This window comes from Lycorma delicatula, chromosome 12 (genome assembly GCF_047948215.1).
Source record: "Lycorma delicatula isolate Av1 chromosome 12, ASM4794821v1, whole genome shotgun sequence".
In the NCBI taxonomy this organism is placed as follows: Eukaryota; Metazoa; Arthropoda; class Insecta; order Hemiptera; family Fulgoridae; genus Lycorma; species Lycorma delicatula.
The window spans coordinates 55758765-55780603 of NC_134466.1; the positions used below are offsets into that span (position 1 = coordinate 55758765).

General features: G+C 28.8%; 1 protein-coding gene across 3 annotated transcripts in view; it reads right to left on the reverse strand.

The window, feature by feature from the left end:
- Nucleotides 1-21839, reverse strand: part of LOC142332740 (choline-phosphate cytidylyltransferase A-like) — an 84631-nt gene that overhangs the window by 53075 nt on the left and 9717 nt on the right. For 2 of the 3 annotated variants that reach the window (XM_075379348.1, XM_075379347.1), the window contains exon 2: nt 3762-3929. In XM_075379348.1, coding sequence (XP_075235463.1) covers nt 3762-3878 — 117 coding nt within the window. In that variant the 5' untranslated portion in view covers nt 3879-3929. Of the gene's footprint in view, nt 1-2071; nt 2091-3761; nt 3930-21839 lie in introns of those variants that run through there. The other variant, XM_075379350.1, reaches the window with a different exon arrangement.

Genomic DNA, 21839 nt, shown 5'->3' on the forward strand with positions numbered 1-21839 from the left:
TGAAATATTATGGAGTCACTTATAAATGGCAAATGAAAATAGATAATCGGCATAAAAATATATTTTACTTGCTATGTAATCTTGCACTACATTTTTCAAGTAAAGTCACCAATTACAACTACACATTTCTCCCAACAAAGAACCAATTTTCTCATTCTGTTGATGAAAAATGCTCCTGGTCTTTCCTTGATCCATGACCTCACTGCATCCTTCAATTCATTAACCATGATGAAATGAATACCCTTTTTTCATCTCTTTAATTCCAGAAAGAAGTGAAAATTGCAGGGTACTAAATCTGATGGATATTAAGGATGAAGAATAACTTCATAAGAGCATCGGAGGTTGCACATCATGTGTGACCAAGTATTATTGGCTCAGTGTTGCAGAATTATCTGCTCTAAGCAATATCAAACATGACATACACGTAGTATTTAACTATACAAAGTGTAGTCAGTTATGTATATATGTTTCAAATCCCAGAACAGGGGAATTTTTTTTGCAGAGGATTAGGTTTTGAATTTTTTTGATTACGGCAATCCATAGTACTGATATTACATGCCATGCCATTATTCCTTTGGGTCGTAATGATGCACCCGAGTTTCATCTCCCGTCACAATATTGAAAAGGAAGTCCTCTCCCTCACACAATAACGTTTCAGAAGCTGCTCACAACATTCCTTTTGTTGATGTCTGTCTTTTCTGTGAGTTTGCATAGCACCTACTGTGAACAGATTTTACAGCAGCCCAGGTCATGTGATGTGTCCTATTTGTTCTTTCGATATACCTAATTGGATCATGATGTACTGAGTGAAAAATTCATTGACTGGATGTGGTTTTAACACATTAACATAGCAGATATTTCGATACTAAAACTATGATGACTGGGAGAAAATGAAAAAGTCTGAATAACTGAGTTTGGAATATTTTGATACTAAAACTATGATGACTGGTAGAGAATGAAAAGGTGTGAATAATTGAGTTTGGAATATTAGTACTAAGGGAATGAAACTACAAGATCAGCAGCATCTTGACATTTTGTACTCCCCTTACGTTCCAGTGTATATTACATTTCAGCTATCCCTCTTATACACAGAACAAGATATTTATTATATGTTTTAACTGAACTTACAAAAATATATTGTAAAATAACCAATTATTGTGCATTATGCTTTGTTTAGTAAAATTAGAAATTATGGTATTGTTTGCCAAGAAGCAAAACATAATCAACTACAAATTTTACAAAATGGAATATTGAGAATTATTGAAAATGAAAATGATAATGCAGTTACATCTTTAACTGTAAGTCAATATATACATTTGAAAATAGCCATGTATAACCTTTTTTTGATTTTCAAAGGGATATGATGATAACAAATTTTTTATTACATATAGTATAATTTTAATTCTGAGTAGAAATAACTTTGAAGTAATTAAACATATAATTTACATGTGTGATATTGAATTTATACAATGAATCACTATTTAATTTACAATATCTAGTCCTACACTCAGGTACATTTGGTACTTATTGTAAGGTGCAAGAACATATGTACAGTACCTTTACAAATGCATATGTGCAACTAAATAAGTAAATCAGGAATAACTATGTATACAAATAATGTAATAAAATTAAAAAATCAATTCTAAATGTAAAACTAAACAATTGATTTAAGTATATTGCACAGTAATTGATAATTTGTAAAAAATAATAGCTGAAAGTTATTGGATAATTTTTTTTATGTTTTAAAATTAAAATTTCAATTTTATAAAATGGGAAAATTGTCCAGGCTAATAACTGCTTATCATACCATAAAAAGACTAGACTAATAATTTTTTATTGATTTTGGCTTAACATTTTATTTTTATAAACTATGTCATGGGTAATTATCTGGTAGAAACAAAACTTGCATGTCTGTATTTAACTTAATGCAATTATTTCCAAGTGTTATTAATAAATATTTTGGTATAACATTTCCGGTGACATAGTATTACTGTAAACATTATCCTTACACATTCAAAAATGATATATGTATAAACCACCAAAACACAGTAATTGCATAAGTTAAACTTACCATATTAATTTCCAATAATCAGTTTACGCAGTATCCCACATCTTCAGTTTGTATTAAATTCTGCAGCTATAACATTAAAACTTATTCTTTTTAATGATTTGTCAATTTTTTCCAAAATTATAATATTCTCTAATGTCAAATTTTAAATAAAATTAAAAGCGTACATGTAATTTTGCTGTCCAGTAGAGACTCTTAACGTTTCACTTAGCTGATACCAGCTGCCTTCTTTGTGATGTGCTTCTTCATCTTCAGTCTGCATCAATATGAAGATCCCACAACAGGACTGCCTCCTCTGCTTCAATAATAATTGTGAGTCCATGAAAACTATGCAGTGTAATTTTTGTTGTCAATACCCTGGCACAGCACCCCTATTCCTCAGAGCATTTGACATTGGCATCAACAGTTTCAAGAAACATCAATTTTGTGTAAAGGGAAGTCCGCACATCCCCTCATGTGTTTAGTGTTGATGCAAAGTTTCATGTAACTGTAAAGGTGGACAGCCACAACGTAAGGATACGGGGATCAGAAGACGCATGCAACAGTTGAATGTAAGAGAGAATCTCTAAAAGTCAATATCTTCTGTGCTATCCTGAGAAAAGGTTTATACAGTCTGTGTACTTTTCTATGGAAAACAGTATTACGAAAATCTCATATCTGAAAATATTGCAAAAGTGGCTTTTCCCACAGTTATAAGCATATACTGATGAATTCATTTCCCAGCAAGCAGAAGCAACACTGCCCTGTCATCTGCAAGTTTGAGCATTTCTTAACAATTAGCTTCCACAACAATGGATTGATGTATGGGGCCTAATGATCAGGCATTTCATCTCTGACAACCAACATAATCTGATTCTGTCTTTTTGTTTTTTTCTTGTGAGGGTTTGCGAAAGACTCCTTTTTTGTGCCCCATCTTCAGCAACTGTGGACGAACAGTGAAACTGTATAAAACATTTGCAATAACATCAGACCCGATTGATAAAGCATGGGACAAGTTTAACTACCATGTATTTCATGTATCAAGGGGAGAGGCCACATTGAACATTTATGAAAGTTTCAAATAAAAAAAAAAAACATGTATTTTATAATTTACTGCAAAAGGTTATATGTCCAATTGTTTATAAAATAAATCATCTTTTAGATACATACTGTAAAAACACGTATGAATAAAGAATTAGGTAAAAAGTGATGTTGAACTATTTCATACTAATTACTATAGCCTGATGAATTTATATATTCACGGTACATATACCACGACCCACAAAAAGTTATAATCGTACTATTTTCAGAACAGTACCCTCATTTCACAATTCCAAATTTTCACAAATTGACCATTTTTATAACGTCATGGATATAATACTTCCACAAAGTTTATGAAGCTAATAGGCAGCTCCTTTATCAGTGAGGTAGAGACATACTTCTGAAACTTTAAACTTTAACAATGAAGGAGCTGGTTAAAAAGATCTGGAAACAAAGTTTTATTGTAATTTGAAAGTGAGCATTAAAATGTTCTAATATTTTAAAAAGTGTAATTATGTTCTCCAAAAAGTCATTATTGAATGCTACATGCAATATAAAAATTGGTTTAAAATAAAAATCCACTGTTAAGAACAAAATCCTCGATGGTAATTAAATACCAAATACCAATGAATTAATAATTAATTATAAGAATAATAAAATAATATGAACTTACCATAGATGAATTATTGCTACAATTAGTTGTAATTTTTAACATACTATTGCTGTTATTAATTCCGTTTGACTTGTTAATTTCACTTAAGATCTCTTCTCTAGCACGTTTCCTCGACATTCTTGATATAACAATATTGAAATAATGCCATCAAATTAAACCTTCCTTCATCTGTAAGCAAAGATAGAAATATCTAAAATAAAAGGTAATAATTTAATTCAAAACTCATTAATATATACAGAAAAAAAAAACAAATTAAAATACACACAATTCTATTTTGATTTTAATATTTAGATTACACTTCAGGCACTTGGAAAACTAAAAGAATAATGAGAGATGGTTTACTTTATGGGTGTTAAGCTCACATATATGAAAAAGTAAAGTTTACAACCGCTCATATTTAAACTTCAGTGTCAATTCTATTTACATTTGCCACCTGTAAAAGGAAACTTTTTTTCAAATGACACATCAAGAGACGATAATGATGGATAATAGGGCACCAAACATTACTGCTATGATATTTAACCTTCATAACTTCTGTATGTAATGAAAATTGTAGTCTTTAAATAAGAGATTTTTTTCTATAACATACCTCTCATGGCAGTATTTGTTCTGAACTCCCATATTGGGCAATAATAATAATAATAATTGCTATAATAATAATAATTGCTATAATAATAATAATTGCTATAATAATAATAATAATTGCTATAATAATAATAATTGCTATAATAATAATAATTGCTATAATTGAGCAATTTGGAAGTAGAGTGTATACAATAAACAAAACCATGTGTGTGCATAAGTGCTTTTGACAAACAAAACAAAAATATAACAAATTATGATACCATGAATACTGAATAAAATAAAATAGGCTGTTATAAATACTGTAATATCCAATAAGTACTTTGGACATGAGACTTCAACTCAATAAAGAATATATTATATTTTTCAAAAAATAAAATTTACAAAATGGTTCAAAATTTTACACTAGATTTTAATTTGTCAAAATTGGATGCCTTCCAGTTTCAAGATATAATACATTAATATCAGTAGTTTCACTCTCTCTCTCTCTCTCTGTGGCGCGCGCTCGAGTGTGGGGGTAAATAAAAAAAATTACACAATAAACATACATAAATTCTTAATAAAACAACAAGCTAACTTACAACATTTAATAACACTAACTACTCTTCCAATTAAAAACTTATTTTTAAATAGAACTAATAAACAAAATATATATATATAAAACCACCCACCAAATTTTTCCCTTAACTTGCATCCCAAGAATTTCAGTAAACCTTCATTTTTATCTTCAGAGTAGTAATCAGGGAAAAATACTTTGTTAGATTAACACATAAACAAAACATCTCTAGACATAAGTTAACAGAAAATTTTTTTGCTTATGTTAATAAGCAAATCAGCTTCTGAAGTACTGCCAAGAAATTTTGAATAACTTTATATATATATTTATATATACACAATAGTAAAGAAATGAGCTTATAAACAACACTAAATTATTAAAAGAGATAAACAGTGAAAACAAATATAAAAGGTCACAAATTAAAAAAAAAAAAAAAAAAATGGAATTTTAACACAAGAAGTTACAATTAAGACATAGGTCAATGTTTCAAGGATCAAAGACAAAAGTCTTAAAATCCAATCAGGCATGGCTCCAGATGGGATGGGGTGAATATTAATGTTTCTTTATAGATAGACCGTGAAAGGCTGAAAATTAAAATTTTTCTGAATTGATACAAACATATTTATAGAATTATTTATTCCTGTGGTTACAACAACAACCATACCCAAATATCTGCATTTGTTCTACATTTGACAGTTATATAAGTTCTACACAGCAACATAAATAATAGCAAAGCATTACAAAAATTTTTCAAAATTTTTAAAAACTTGCTTTATACGTTTTAGTCATACTTTAATCAAATTATTATCATACATTGCATGAATTTAATTAGTAGGTTAATTTGGATTTCAAAAGGTAACATCATATATTGAGATTTCTAATATATTTATAGAATAACAAACAAATGAAATAAAAACTTCACTATCACAATTTTCGACCAACCTTTTTATGAGTTTTTATAAAAGATTTCCCATTTGATCCATCTCTGATAATGCATCATCACTGCAAGATTTTCTTCCTGTTGTATGTCAAATGGCTATCAGATCTGTCATCTGCGACCCCAAAAACCCTGCATAGCAGTTTTGAAATTTTTTATAACTGCACCCTTAATTTACCCCCTTATGGGGGTTGTTTGCAAAAGTAATGGTGGAATATTGTATTATCACCCGACCTTAGTAACTGCAAAATTTCATCAATCGACAATGTCAAGAAGTATATTAAATTAAGGATGCAAAATTTGAGGACAAAGATGAAAAACAAAACATTGTGAGTTAAAGAAAAGCAAGTAAAAACCATAATATTATCCTGTACGGGTTGGTAAGCATGAGTAAACAATAAAATTTAAACTTATGTTAATTTTTCTACCTACAGGAGGATCGAAAAGTTGAACTGCACCACTCCTCAAACACTCTCAAAAAAGTAATTTATTAATGATAACATCCTGTTGATGGCAAGCAATCATGAGTAAACAGCATTTTTGCTCATCTAAATCCCTGTAACTTACTGCATCTCAAATGAATCACTTCAACAGTGATATGAAGCTAGCCTTCAATACTGTTATGAGGACAATGAGAAAAAAAATCAGATTTTTTTTAACATCTTCATAAAATCTTAAGATCCATACAGACACATACCATAAGATCTTAAAATACGATAAGCCAAATCAAATTATTCTGGGACAAGAGGTGGTTTTCAAAAGGATTTGTAAAGCCATAAACAATAAACAGTATTCTCATACACACACTGCAGCTTTATTTTACTGAAAGCATATAATGTTGTTCAATTAAACTGCATGCAATTGTTCAATTCATTTCCGAAATGTTTGTAAAGTGTTGAAAAGTTTGTAAATGATTGGTTAAAAAATGTCTTAAGTTTTTAATCTCCATACCATCCTGCAGTACCTCTGATGGGGAATCTGACTGAACAGTTCATAGTGCAACTGGAAAATTGTACTTGAAAATTCCAGGAATCAGTGAAGGTGATTCTTTGAGATCTGAATTCTAATTCTATTTTTTCTAGAGGAAAACCAATGACATTAAGCTGGTTAAGAAAAAAATTCATTAATCAGCAAGATTCCCATTCCCATGTTAGGTTAAAATACCTCCATCTAATAAAATTAGAAACTACACTCACTCTAGAAAATTTAACCACTAATTTTCTAGAGTGAGTGTACACCTGTAGATATAAATAAATAAAGTAAACAATATTTACAATATAAACATTCTATTTATAAAAACAAAACAAAAAATTTATCTTAGATTATTTTTAGAATACTTTGACTAATTTAACTTAAGATTTTAAAATAATTAGATAGAATTTGATATTTAATTTTTATTTTTTTTTAGCAGGTGACTTTTAACGTCAAACATGGAAACATGGTAAAAAGAATCATAATAATTTTAAAACAATAAAAAGCTTGCCAAAATTTAAATTGTGGGATTTAGGTGACAGAATTTTTGTATTAGGACAATGTAAACATATTTAAACCGTATTTTTTTTTTAATTGGGTCATACATTTTACTCTTGCTTAACTTCTTTTTTGTTCAATTTTTATTATAAGACAGATTTTGAATTTCTTTATATGTTCTATGAATAAATATAACACATCCTACTAATTTACATTCTGTCATTCATGGCAATAACTGTGAGAATAAAATGTTGAAGGAAACAAGAATACTGAAAAAGGTTAATGAAAAAGAACAACCTACTAATCATGAATAAACCACAATAAAAGACAAACGAACTATCCAGAGAATAGAAAAAGCTCCATCCAGATACTAGGTGTTATTCCCCCCCCCCCATCCAGATACCACATTTATTAGGAGATCAGGAACTTTTTTGAACTACTGTTCCATGATTTTGTGTTGAACCATTTACATAAACCGTAATTACAATTGAGACAATCTCCAAAAAAAGCAAATTTTAACAAAATCAAGACTAAATTTATCATAAAAGTATAGTAATATCTTATTAAAATGTTTTTATTATAAGCTTGAAATAAAATCGCAATTAATATTAAAGAGTATTGTATCAAAAACGAATTATTTCAAACTTACAGCAAAATAAAAAAAAAATTGTAAGTAATAAGTACTCACAAAAACTGTATTCAGTGTTTGTAATAACATAAACATAATAATACCTTCTCTCACCCTATATTTTGCATTTTAAGTTCCAATGTTGATGAATCCTTGAAAAATTGATACAAACTGAAAAGTATGTTCATTTTATTATTAAGATGAAATAGAAAAGCTACTTTCTCATAAAAAGAAATAAAGTTACTAATTACTTAAGTTAGCAACTTTGGTTATACAATTTAAAAAAAACACAAGGAAGATGAATTAGCTTATTTTAATTGAAGAAAATGAAATGACACTGCATAATATTATTAAAAAAAGGATGAATTAAAAAAGTTACTAAATAATAATCAATATTATTTTAATATTCACTTTCATAATTATGATTTTAAAAAAAAACCATATTACATCACTTCTTTGACCTAACCAGAGCAAAGGAATGACATCAAAAATAAGATTTCAGGTAGCGCCCAATAACTAACACTACATTTTTTGGGCAGCGTAAGAGATTGTTTTTACATTTCAATTAAACATGCTTTTGAATTTGAAAATACTGTTAGCAGGATAATACATTATAGTAAGAATACTATTCACAAATAATAAATAAATAAAGTTAAAGGAGATGTTCATTAAATTCAAGTGTCTCAATTAACTTAACTAATGGTAGGTTTTCCTGCAGTCAAATTCAACTACCAAGTATTACCAACTACTAAATGAGTAGTTTAAACTATTCTTCATCGCTTGATTAATTCATTTATTATTTTAAAACATTAACTTTACATTTGTGTAAATTGTACTCTGCTATGCGAAGGGTGTTTGAAAAGTTCTCAGGCTGATAAAGAAAATACACAACATTTTTCGATAATTTTATTTTTGTTTTTCAACATAGTCACTTTTAATTTAATACATTTAGACCAATGACTTGCCCAACGACTACAAAATAAGCGTTTAAGTGAATCTCTTCTAGCGAACCATTTCTTCAGGTTTGGAAAGAAGAAATAACCACTGGGAGCCAAATTAGACATATATGGTAAAACTTCAAAGTTTAGGTCACAGAGTTTTGGAGTGACAACTCAAAACATGTTTGCAGGTGTATTACTGTGGTGAAAGAGTACTTTCTTTTTGGCCAGATGTGATATTTAGCCTGAATAGAACCCTTCAATCGGTTGAGTAGTAAAGCATAATTCTCCCGATGATGGCCCTGCCTTCTCCAGACATTCTATGAGCACCACACCACAAGAATCTCAAATAAAAATCGTAAATGTGACTTTTTCTAAAAATGGAAACTGTTTATGCTATTTTTTTAATTTTTCACTTGCTCAAATTCAGTGTTTGGTCTTTGACATGAAATGGTGAATCCATGTTTCATCTATTGTTCTAAACCTCAAAGAATTTCAGCAGAATGGTATTTTAATAAATCTCAACACCCTTGAGAATTCAGCCAAGTGCGTTTTTGACTGTTAACAAAAGCGGCACCAACCAAGAAAAAAAAACTTCCTTGCTTTATTCAATCACCATGTACAAGCAACTAAACACTCGCATCTGAAATTTCACAGCAAGCTATCTTAGGTTCATACTTGAAAAATATATTCATTTGGTAATACCTGCACCATTTCTGTCAGGCTTCGAACTTTCCAAACAATCCTCACGTGTGAATATTCTTTATTTATAATATTGCACTCTATATGTCAACAAGAAGAAAGAGAAGAAGTGTTTGATTAAATTGTTACACTGCTTCCTACAATTAATATTGAACAAAAAATTGTTCAACTATTGTTAAGTTGATAAAAACATGGCTGGGATTGATGTTATGTGGAAAAAAGTCAATATGTGTCTGTTTGGGGAAAGCCTTAACTGCTGTTCCTCCAGAAATTAAATTACTATCCACAAACAAGTACAGGGTTCGTAAAGGAATGTCAATCATCTTTAGATATTTGACATATGGAGAACCCTAAATGAACTATGCTGTTCAGCCACAAGCCGATTAGAGGATCCAGTTCTTTTACAAAGATTGTTCTGCTTCTATGGACATGTAAAAAACCTACCTGTATCCTGACCTTTTGTCTCATTTCTATAGTCTTATTTCAATTAACTAAAATTGAAATATTTTAATATTCAAAACTATTCTTTCTAAGAATGTGTTCTAGTTTCTAGGCAAAGTATAAAGATTTAAAGAGTTTAAAATAAATTTGAATGAATTCGCACTCTCCTATTAAAGGGAGTCCTCTCCTTTAATTAACTAAAATTTAATACCATATATTCAAACAGTAATTTATCAAAATGTATTTACAGGGGAAAGTAAAAACTCAACGGAGATAAAATGATTTGCACCATCTAACCCTCATTTAATGTCCCTAGATATTTCAGTTGCTACTTCATAGCCCTTTTATTTGTTAAACAGTCCCTCTTCTTTAACAATAAAGCTTTTTCTTGGATGTTCTACAGAAATTACTTCTTTTTTTTAAACTAAACAATGAGTGCACCATATAATAATCAAAATTACTTACAATCAAAGTAGGAAAATTTGATTTAAAAAAAGGATTTTATCATAACAAAACCTTTTAATTTGAAATAAATAAAAATATCAGTATATACACGCACGCACGCACGCACACACACACACACACACACACACACACACACACACACACACACGCACACACATATATATATATATATATACACATATCTTTAAAATTAAAATGCCATAATAAAATGTGAACATTCTTTTCAACACAATATGTAATAATTTGCTTTTAACTAGTTAATGAGATAAGAAAAAAGTATTTTTGACATTAATAAAGTATTTCAAGGTTAAATAACCACCAAGATTTATTGAGCGTAAGATTGCATAGTTAATTTCATACCTTCTATTTTATATTTCATTTTTATTGGGTAACAACTATGAATGTAAATTAGTTTTTTACATTCATTGTCTTCTAAAAAAAATTCCTTTTTTATAAACAGAAATTTTTAACTCCTTTAAAAGTATAGTACATTCATACAATCGATAAACATCTACTGAATATTTTTACAGTAGATCAACATCAAGATTTCATTAAGTTTACTAATCAATTTAGGGGAAAAAATGGTGTACTGCATCTACTTAAACGTTTACATCTATTAAGTTTTCTACATTCATTATAACAAATGGCTCCACAACATCCAAAACATTCATTAATGTCATTGTAATTAAAGGATATGTAAAACAACGATAGAATGTTTATGTTGAAAAATAATTTTTAGTAGACCGACTCCAGTAAATACAGGTGTTTATTACTATAGGATACAGCTTCAACATTACTAACTAGTAAATAATAAAAACGTGCTCCTCAATCAACCACATCTGTGACTATTTTTGCATAACTTACAATAATACTTCAGTGGACAAGAAACTTGAACTTTTCAATCTTCTGTATTAACAAAAGAAAGAAAGAAAGAAAGAAATAAAGAAATTATTTCATTAAAATGTAAACATTTTGCTGTGATATTTTATATTAAGTAAATATTCAACGTATATCTATAAAATCTCCTTAAATATAACAATATGACGCATTCTTTTTTAAAATAATAAAATGCCAAATTTAAAAAAATTAGCAACCCAGTTAAAAGATCTTCCCACCATTCTTTCAAACCAAAAATAAAAATTTTAACAGAATTACTTTGTCAACTATTATCAAAATAATAAACAAGTTCTAAATTGTTATTTTTTAAAAATATGTTTAGTATTATATTTGGTTGTATTGATTTTATGTATTTCATGATTTTGTTATTTTCAGTAGTAACTTAACCAGTTCTATAATTTTTATAATTAATTGTATATTTTGTAAATCTGCTATTATCAAGGCTTTACCATGATTTTCTTGATTTACTGAAACAAACATAGGGGCAATTTCTTTTTTTTATATCCATGGATAGTATACCAATCTACTCCAGATGTAATCTATTTAATGTATATAATTATCTATCGACACGAATAAATATTTACTTATTTACAACATGCCATTACAATTTACTAACAGTTAATGACCATATTAGTCAATGCCAGAATAATTTAAAAAAAAAAAAAAAACATACATATATAACGATTTATTTCACAATAATGCAACATCTAATAGAATAGTTAAATACTTATAACTGGCTTTTTTTTTTTTGAAATATAGTAATCAATGAAACTTGTTTTTTAATTTATACAAATAATTAATCCAATAGAAAAAATACATTGTTTTTTGACATAATAGCAATAATTTCCTTAAAGGGTGCTAAAAAGATAAATAATAATAAAAGTGTATAATTTAATAAGAGCTATTAACATAATATAAATATATTTTTAGAGAAATAAATTTTACATTTATCTTAAATAATTTATCTTTCCCTTGGCATGTGACAATAATTAACATTTAAACGTTAGCTTAGGTAATGTATATACACCCAATTTTATCTAGGTTAATATGCAACTGAGAGAGAGAGTTGTATAATGCAAGATTAAAATTTTGCAATAAGCTTCCTAAGAAAATTAAAACTAAGAAAAATTTACAATTTTAAAGTTTCCTTAAGGAAATATTTAACAAAAAAAAGGTGTAAAATACAAAGGAAGAATTTTTAAAACAAGTGTCTTAATCACATAAATAATTTTCATTTTACTAATGTACAGATATTTTAACAATTTAGTTTCATGCAGTACAAACTGCCACTTCCATCGGCTTTGATGTGATGGGGAAGATCATGCAGCACTGGGAAACATTCATGATCTTTAAAAAGGTCATTCTCAGCGCAAGATGGTTAACTACTCAGATCAAAGATAATCCATTTGCGAATTGATTGTTTGATTTCTCATCCCTCCTCTTTCCTTATCCTTTATTTCCTTTAAATAAACAGCATAGTACTCATATTTTAAACAGAATTATTAAAACATGAACGGTTTCATTTTGAATAGAACAAACTGGGTGCTACTTAGCCCAGAAGTTTATCACACAGAAATGAATTGTAAAAGATTCATCTGAGTTCAATAGTTTTAACAGAGAAACTACTGACCAAAAACAATCGGCAATAAAAATTTAACAAAACAGCAACAGCCTAAATTAAGAAAAATAAAAAACCATCAGAAAAAGCACAGGCATGCAAGACAACCTGCCTTTATAAACTAGCAAGATAAACATTTTTTAAAAGATATAAGTATTTTGAAACAATTTAGATACAAACTTTAGAATGTTGATACTTTAAAAGGCTATAACTAAAAAAAGTAGCTTTGTCCTAGGAAATAAAAAAAGATGAAACTAAAAGAATTGAAGACGTGAGGATTTATAAATTGATCTGTAAAAACAATATTCGCAATTTACAATATTAAGGTAAACTAAAAAGATCTGATGTGGACACCAGATGACTTCCTTGTACGCCTATTAAAATACATATACACATTTTTTTTAAATGAAAAGTATATAAAATTTATTTCATTAATAACTTTTGATATTTTTGATATTTTTTTTATATTGTTATTATTGAATTATTATTTATTGTAAAAATTTTTTACTATCAGAGGTTAATAATTTATTAATAAATCAATAAAAAAAGGGAGATGAAGTTGGATTTGAACTGATGTGCCTTCCCATTGTAAGATCCAAATATTACATTAATTAAAATTTTATTTAGCTATAATTCTGTAACCAATGAAATTAAGTAAAACTTATGATATATCGTTGAAAAGCTCTTGGAGAGGAATTATTACTGCAGTTAAGAAAAAAGTCCAAAATCCAATTTTTTTGCATTTTGGGCTTTTTTGAACACTTTTTGTTCAGTCGATTACAATCAAAAGGTGAGGTGCACAACTAGATATTACAACAGTCCTAAATCCAAAATTTCAACATTTTACGGCTAATCATTTTTGAGTTATGAAAGATATATATGTATGTATGTACAGATGTCATTCCGAAACTAATCAAAATCTTTACTTGAAAAACTGATGTTTTTCACGATCACAGGTTTTTTTTCCTTCCTCGTACAAAGTAAAGAAAGTAAAAAAAAAAGTTAAAATAGAATAAAGGAGCATCTGACTTATAAATAGATAAGACCGCAGAGATAGGCAGAATAACTAGCCATAAATTTTTTTATTGGGAAGTGAGAGTAAAAGTATCAGAACCAGATGCAGAATGTGTGATACATAATGATATGAACCAAAACCTAAGAGTAATGAAACTTTAAATTTATTAAAAATTTTTTTATGAAAAATGTCATTAAAAAAGATTTATTTTTAAAGTTGTTCTTTCATGTAAAATATGTTCATGAGCCAAGATATCACAGATTGGTTTAAAAGATCCTTACACTAAATCTTTCTTGAGATAAATTCTTTATACATTTCTATGCAACAGGTACGAATTAGGCTGAGCTACAATTTGAGCAGAAGATTCTCAGTGCTTTTCAGATGTCAATTTTAAGGGATATTAAAGTGGTAACAACAGTTGTCCATTTTTCCTTTCACATTTATTTATAAATTCTACAATCTTTATAAGAAGAACTTGTTTTTCAGTGTTCCATTATTATTGTTCACTTGTTAATATTTTTCCATTAGTTAATCCTTTTACATGACTACTTCTTCTGTACCTAACAATTATGAATGATTAACGACTGAAATGCCAATCTAATTGTAGATCAATATCATAAATAAATTTTTAATGTATTTTATTTTGTTTTCCAATTTAATCTAAAACTGAATTACAAGAAAGAATTACAAAACAATTTAGACTCCAAAAAAAAATCTTTGTAATTATTTATTTGAGATCACCCTGAAATCACAAAAAACACATCAAATTCATTCAAAATTAATATTTATTCATTTAATGATGTATTTTGGGTGTCGGAAATAATTAGTAAATTATTAGTAAAGAATTAGTAAATTTTTACTAATTTTTTATTTTCCGACACCCAAAATACATCATTAAATAAATAATAATTTTGAATGAATTTGATATTTTTTTGTGAATTCGGGGTGAGGCACCTCAACTACAACTAAATAATTACCAAAATCTTAAATAACAATAAGTATGAATTATTCTTTTAACTATAAGTTTTACAATTTTCCTTAAATTTCATATGAAAATAATTTGAATTTCAAAATGATATCCAGCTTAATACATGATAGCATTATAAGAATCTAATAAGTAATAGTAAATAACGAAAACAGATATGTTTTAATCAATTTTATTTTTAATTGTAATTGGTAATTTATTTTTAGTAAGCAAAAGAAAAGGAAAACAGGTGACAAAACCACCTGACATAAAAAAAAAATATTTAGAAAAAAAGCATTTTTTAAATCATATTTTTTATTATTATTTACACTATTATTATTAATTTTGTTTATAACATCTGTAACAAGAAAACCTTAAAACTCTTTTTTATTATTATTATTTTTGGTTGTTTTTTTTTTTTTTTTTAGATTAAGTTATAATAATAAACATTAAACAGTGAATGTGTAATTTAATAATTAATATATATTGTTCAAAAAAAAAACAAAAAACAACAGAAATCTTTATAAAATTCAAGTGTTTGTTATTTATATTAATATTCTGTAATTAAAAAAAAATACTAGTAAATTAAAACAGTGGTAACAAAGTAGAGATTATCTAATATAAAAAAGTAGGACCATGAAAAGATCAATTGCATCGCACCAATTTGTTCGACCAAACTCTACAGGCGATGACGAAACAGATTTTAAAATGTTAAATACCAAATATAAAGATAAAGAAATAAATTTAGACGAAGAAAAAATGAAATTAGAAGAATTTACAAATTACTTAAAAGATGATAAATGCACAGATAAATTAAGTCGTGGAATAAATTATTTATTAAAAGAATCATGCAAATATTTAGTTGCAGAAGAAGCATTTAGAATAAATGCATATGATGAAACAGAAGTTATAAAAATATTAGATGAAAGGCGAAAAGAAAGAGACGAATTAAAAAATCAGTTTTCACAATTAATGAACCAAATATGTGATTCACAAATTAAAAAAGTTCGATACAAGAGATTATTAAAATCGGATATACCGCAGGTTATTGCTAGATCTAGTGGACATCCAGGAAATAAGTTTGTATTAGGTTACGGTTATAAATATGGTGTAGGATACACAGATTCAGAAAAAGCATCGACAGCACCTGGTTTTGAAATGACTGTGCCAGATCACATTGCACTTGTAATAAAAACATTTGGTCCAATAAAAGCAAAAAAGAATTTTGACCAGCTTTATGAAGATATATTTGATATTAAAAAATCAAATCAAAACTCATAGGAGCAGTGGTATAACTAATAAAGTACAGAAAATGAATCTGACATTTATTGAAATCTCTGCAAGTTTCTTTACAAGACATAAGGGAGGAAAAGTTAACTAAATAAATGCTTAACAATAAAAAGTGTAATATTCATTAAAATCTTTAAAATTTCAAACAAAATTTCTCAGATTGGATTACAAGACAAACTATTTCAACAATCAACAATTTACAAACTGAAACCAAAGTCTACTCAACCAAATCAGACAGAGATCAACTGAGGTGGCATGTACCCACCTACGCAACCTTCACCTATAAGAAACTTTTAATCTAACTTGAAAAGAATTCACTCGCTGAACAATTTTCAGAAAAGGAAGAACTCTTAAAAAGAATTTGAACAATCTTCAAACTTGTCTAATAGACATTGTACAATTATATACTTGAGAAAAGGTGTGTTTTTCCTTATTGTAATATTCTGTCAACAATAAAGCAAAACTTATTTTTTAAACAAGTTTGAAGTTTAAACAAGTTTAAACTATCTTTGAGAGATTTGAAAATACTGATTTGTTATTTTTGGTAAATATTATAACGTTATAATAATAAATAGATGTGAAGGTTAGTGACTGACATCATTGGAAATTTTGTTTACAGAATTATGGCTCTTACTTGTTAATAATTCTGATTATTTTCATTTGTATTAGAACTAATCTCAGACACTACTAGAATAATTACCCATAATTCAGATATAAAATAAACAACAGCATAAAATACCATTTTTTATCTATTGTATGTAATAGTGTGTGTTGGAAAATAGGCTTATTTTAACTTTGGTTCAAAAATTGTGTGTAATGTAAGTTTACAAGTTAAGCGTACTCTATAACTGCACTAAACACTTTGTAAAAGATGAATGGACAGCAACACAAAAAAATATATTTAATTAAATGATTTCACAATTGGAATTAAATTAGATTTACAGAGTATTATTACTTTTGAAATGTTCAATGATTCTAATAAAATTATTTATCGTTGGGTATACAAAAGGATGAACCAATACAACAAAATTTATTTTTTGGAGGGTATTTTTAACTTGTGGGGAGTAGTAAGGGGACAGGCAAAGTAATTTGACAGTTTATCCTTGGATTTGCTTCAAACTTAAGCTTTTCAAGTTCTCAATAAGAATTTCATTGTAACAAGCACTGTTTATTGTTGAGCCCCTTTAGTGATGAATGACTTTTGAATTTTTTTCTGGTAGGCGATTGTGGATGTTTCCTTCCATACAGCAGACCAAATATTGTTGACATTTCTTTATGTATACTGTAAGTTGTTCCACCTTGCACAAACTTTATGATAGTTAAGTCTATTACAGCTGATTCTGTAGGTAAAACCATGCTTAATTTGCAGATTGTTTCTCACTATTCTCTACTTCAGAACAATGACAAGCTCAAGTAAGACATCTGTTGTAACCGTAAATGGGTGTCCAGTTACCCTTCTTCATGTATAATTAAAAAATTGTATAATTGAATTTTGCAACCCATACTGTTAAAACACTGTTTTGGTAAAATGCTGTCTCTGTGTTGTGCTAAAAATCATAAATACATTTCAACCCCTGATACACCTTCAGATCACTAAAGACATTAATGAAAGCTGTTTTTCTTTGATACAGACCGAAAGTTGAACGACTACAGTTAACATTATGGCTATGACAGCAGGGCTGACTTATTGATTTCAATTCAACATTAAGTGTTAAGCCAGAAACAATGTATAGCATCTGTATGCAAATATGATTTTGTAGTCAACAGAAACACAAATGTAAACAACACATTCCCTATGATTACTAACTCTCCTCATAGTTAAATAAAATATTCTACGAGGGTTATTTTTTTTTCAAGGTCCGATCGGTCGCAAAATAAAAACCCGCGCAAAAATCGGATGAACCTTTGCGCATATGTGTTGCGCAGCATCTCTAGTATGGCCTTCAATCACACCGCATCACCTTTTTTAGTTCTGTACACGCAGCTAGCAAGTAAACATGTCTACAACAATAGCATCTCCTGCAAAGTGTGAAGTGCATGCAGTAATTCGATTTCTTCAGGCTGAGGGGTGTAATGTGGCTGAAATTCATCGACGAATAAGTAATGTGTAAGGTGAAACTTCAATGAGTGACAGCAAAGTGAGACAATGGTGTAAGAACTTTAAAGCAGGATGTACAGATAGATGTTCATGATGCAGGCGGTCAGGGAAGGAAGCGAGTGTCAACCATTGAGCTCGTTGAGCGAGTGGATGAGGCAATTTGAGAAAAGCATCAGTTCACAATTTCTGTATTGAGTGATTCGTTTCCTGAAATTTCAAGGTCAGCGCTCTACACCATTGTGAGTGAGAGACTTCAGAACCGCAAACTGTGTGCAAGATGGGTTCCCAAGATGCTGTCCGACCACAACAAAACAATGAAAATGGACGCCTCCCTAACGTTTCTCCAGCGCTACCACAACAATGAAGGAGAACATTTTTTGAACAAAATTGTCACAGGGGACGAGACATGGGTCCATTTCGAAACTGAAGAACAATCCAAACAGTGGATGCATTCTCATTCTCCCAGTAAACCAAAGAAGTTCCAGTGAACCTTCTCCAACAGAAAGTGTATGGCTACTGTGTTCTGGGACCGGAATGGAGTTCTCTTGGTAGGATTGATTCAAGGAACGTGGCACGACCATCACTGCAGCCTCATACTGCGTGACTCTTCAACATCTACGAAGGGAAATTCAGAATAAGCGGAGAGGAATGTTATCAGGCATTGTCTTTCTCCATGCTCGACCGCACACTGCAGCTGTAACAAAGAAGCTCCTGCAGTGTTTTCGTTGGAAAGTATTTGATCACCAACCATACAGCCCAGACTTGATAGGACTTGGTAGGATTGATTCAAGGAACGTGGCACGACCATCACTGCAGCCTCATACTGCGTGACTCTTCAACATCTACGAAGGGAAATTCAGAATAAGCGGAGAGGAATGTTATCAGGCATTGTCTTTCTCCATGCTCGACCGCACACTGCAGCTGTAACAAAGAAGCTCCTGCAGTGTTTTCGTTGGAAAGTATTTGATCACCAACCATACAGCCCAGACTTGACTCCATCCGATTTTCACCTCTTTGCTCACATGAAATGCTGGCTAGGAGGACAACATCTTGGCACAGACATCGAGCTGCAGACCAGCGTAGAAAAATGGCTGAAAACACAGGTGGCTCCGTTCTATGACGAGGGTATTGGTAAGTTGGTACCATGCTACAGCAAATGGCTAAATCGGAGTGGCGACTATGTAGAGAAATAGCGTAACTATGTAAGTACTTGTTACAAATAAATTTTTTTTTATTTTCACTGTGGTTTTAATTTTGTGACCAATCGGACCTTGAAAAAAAATAACCATGTAAAAGGTGTGTATTAATATAATTTTTTTTTTTAAAAGGTGAGCAAGAATAGAACACATCATTTTTTTTTAATTATGCAGGAATTAATACAGGAAATGGAAACAATGACAATAGAAATATATTACAATGTCAGTTTCAATTAAAAATTTTTTGCAAAACCTTAAAAATACTGAAGTTAAGGTACCTAAAACCACAAATTAAATTTGAAATTGCATTTTGAATTAACTATGTTACCTTTTCTTTCTTGCACAAGAAATTCTGATTGTAATTCAAGCCTTCAGTTTTTTGCATTTCCTTATAATAAACAAAAATCCAATATAAAATTATTATTTCCAAATATCAGAGGTTTGTATAAATAATATCACTTACAGATTTTTCTTACTTTATACAGCGAATTGCAGTTTTATAATCTAGAAGTACTGACTTATGTTTTTAAACTCTGTCAACTAAAACACAACATAAAATTTAATCACCTGATATGCCAATATCTGATACCTATAACAGCAAGGTAAAGATGGAAAGTGATTAACACACTTATTGGTGCTGGTACTGTTCATTAGTTGTTATCCTATTGGTAATACTAATGTGCAGACACAAATATGAAATAATTATATTAAAAAAATGAGTTAAATTATAAAATATTAATATAAGCATTTAACAAAACAAAATTTTGGGATTTCAAGCAAAAAAATCTCAAAAATTTAATAAAAAATGAATCCAAAACACTGCCTGTCTAAATTTCAGATCTAAATAAACGAGAGATAATATTCTATTGGACTTCAATTACCTCAAAAATCAAACAATAAATATTCTTAAATCTGGTCTATCAATCAACAACAGATAATCAGGTTACTAATTACAGCATTTCAAAACCTTCGAAATAATGATTAATAAAAAAATCATAAATTCTTGAGCTGGTAATCCCAGATAATGGTGATGCAAAAATAAAAATCTTCATTATCAGTACAGTTTGTTAATTTATTATTGCTGTTCATTTGCCTATTTGAGATGTACTGATTAGAAATGCAATAAATTATTATATCTAATGTAGGTTATCACAAATTAATTCATTACAACTTAGGTTATTAGCAGAGAATTATTATGAAAGCTTTGCTCCAGTAAAAGATTGTTTAGATAGATTTTAAAAGGGTAGTTTAGAAAATATCATGATTCTAAGGGAAAGAGTGGTGATCAGGGGAATATATGATGCACAGATCTAAGAAGTATTCATCATATTTAAAAATATGATAAAATATCAAAGTTTTTATATCTTCAGACTACTAAAAATCTGACCGATCATCATATCTTAATGATAAGCCAAAAAAGAGAATTGATGGTTCTCCATTATTTATATAGGAAGATGTATCATTTAAAAAACGCCAATGATTTTCTTAATAATAAATACTGAGTGATGACTTAATACTATGATTACATATAATTATGGCTAATTACTTTCTCATTAAGAAAGATTTTCTGATTGGATAAGTAGAATAATAATTCTTAGCAAACTATAAGAACAAAAAAAATTACTAATTCCACATAAACAACTCTTTTTACACAAATGCTTTTGAAGGGAGTAACAAAATATATTTCGTTGAAAAAAAAATTATACCTACCTACCTCTTAATGAGAAATACTTTTTTAAATATGAACGTTCACATCAAATTTAAATGAAGTAATGAATCAATTCTCAAACTGATTAAGGGGCAACAGCCTATTCAGTAGTACTTTATGGTACTAAAGGGCCCTATTAAAGATTAACTGGGTTGATAAAATGCAAAATAAAAACATTTTAATTCAAATACGTTCAGAGTAAAGGTTTTGACAGACATCTGTACAGAGATGAAATGGTTGGTCGTTTATGAAAAAAACCTTAATAAAAAAATAAATTTTGAAATTTTCATTAAAAAACTACTTTCAAAAATTCTTAGGTATTGTTAAAAGTTATATTAGAGGTATGTGAATTAAATAACCTGCTTCTGTCATAGGATGGTATTTATCCTTTAAAAGGCACAATGAGTATTGTGATATTCAGGATCAAGGCAATAAGCATGTGCTATAATAGGTTTAAATGTAGATATGAATTATAAGTTACAACTTATGTAAAAATTATGTCATAAGATCTTGTCTATAAGACAAGAAAATAGATTGAATGTTTCTTCAAGCATAAAAAACACAATACACAAT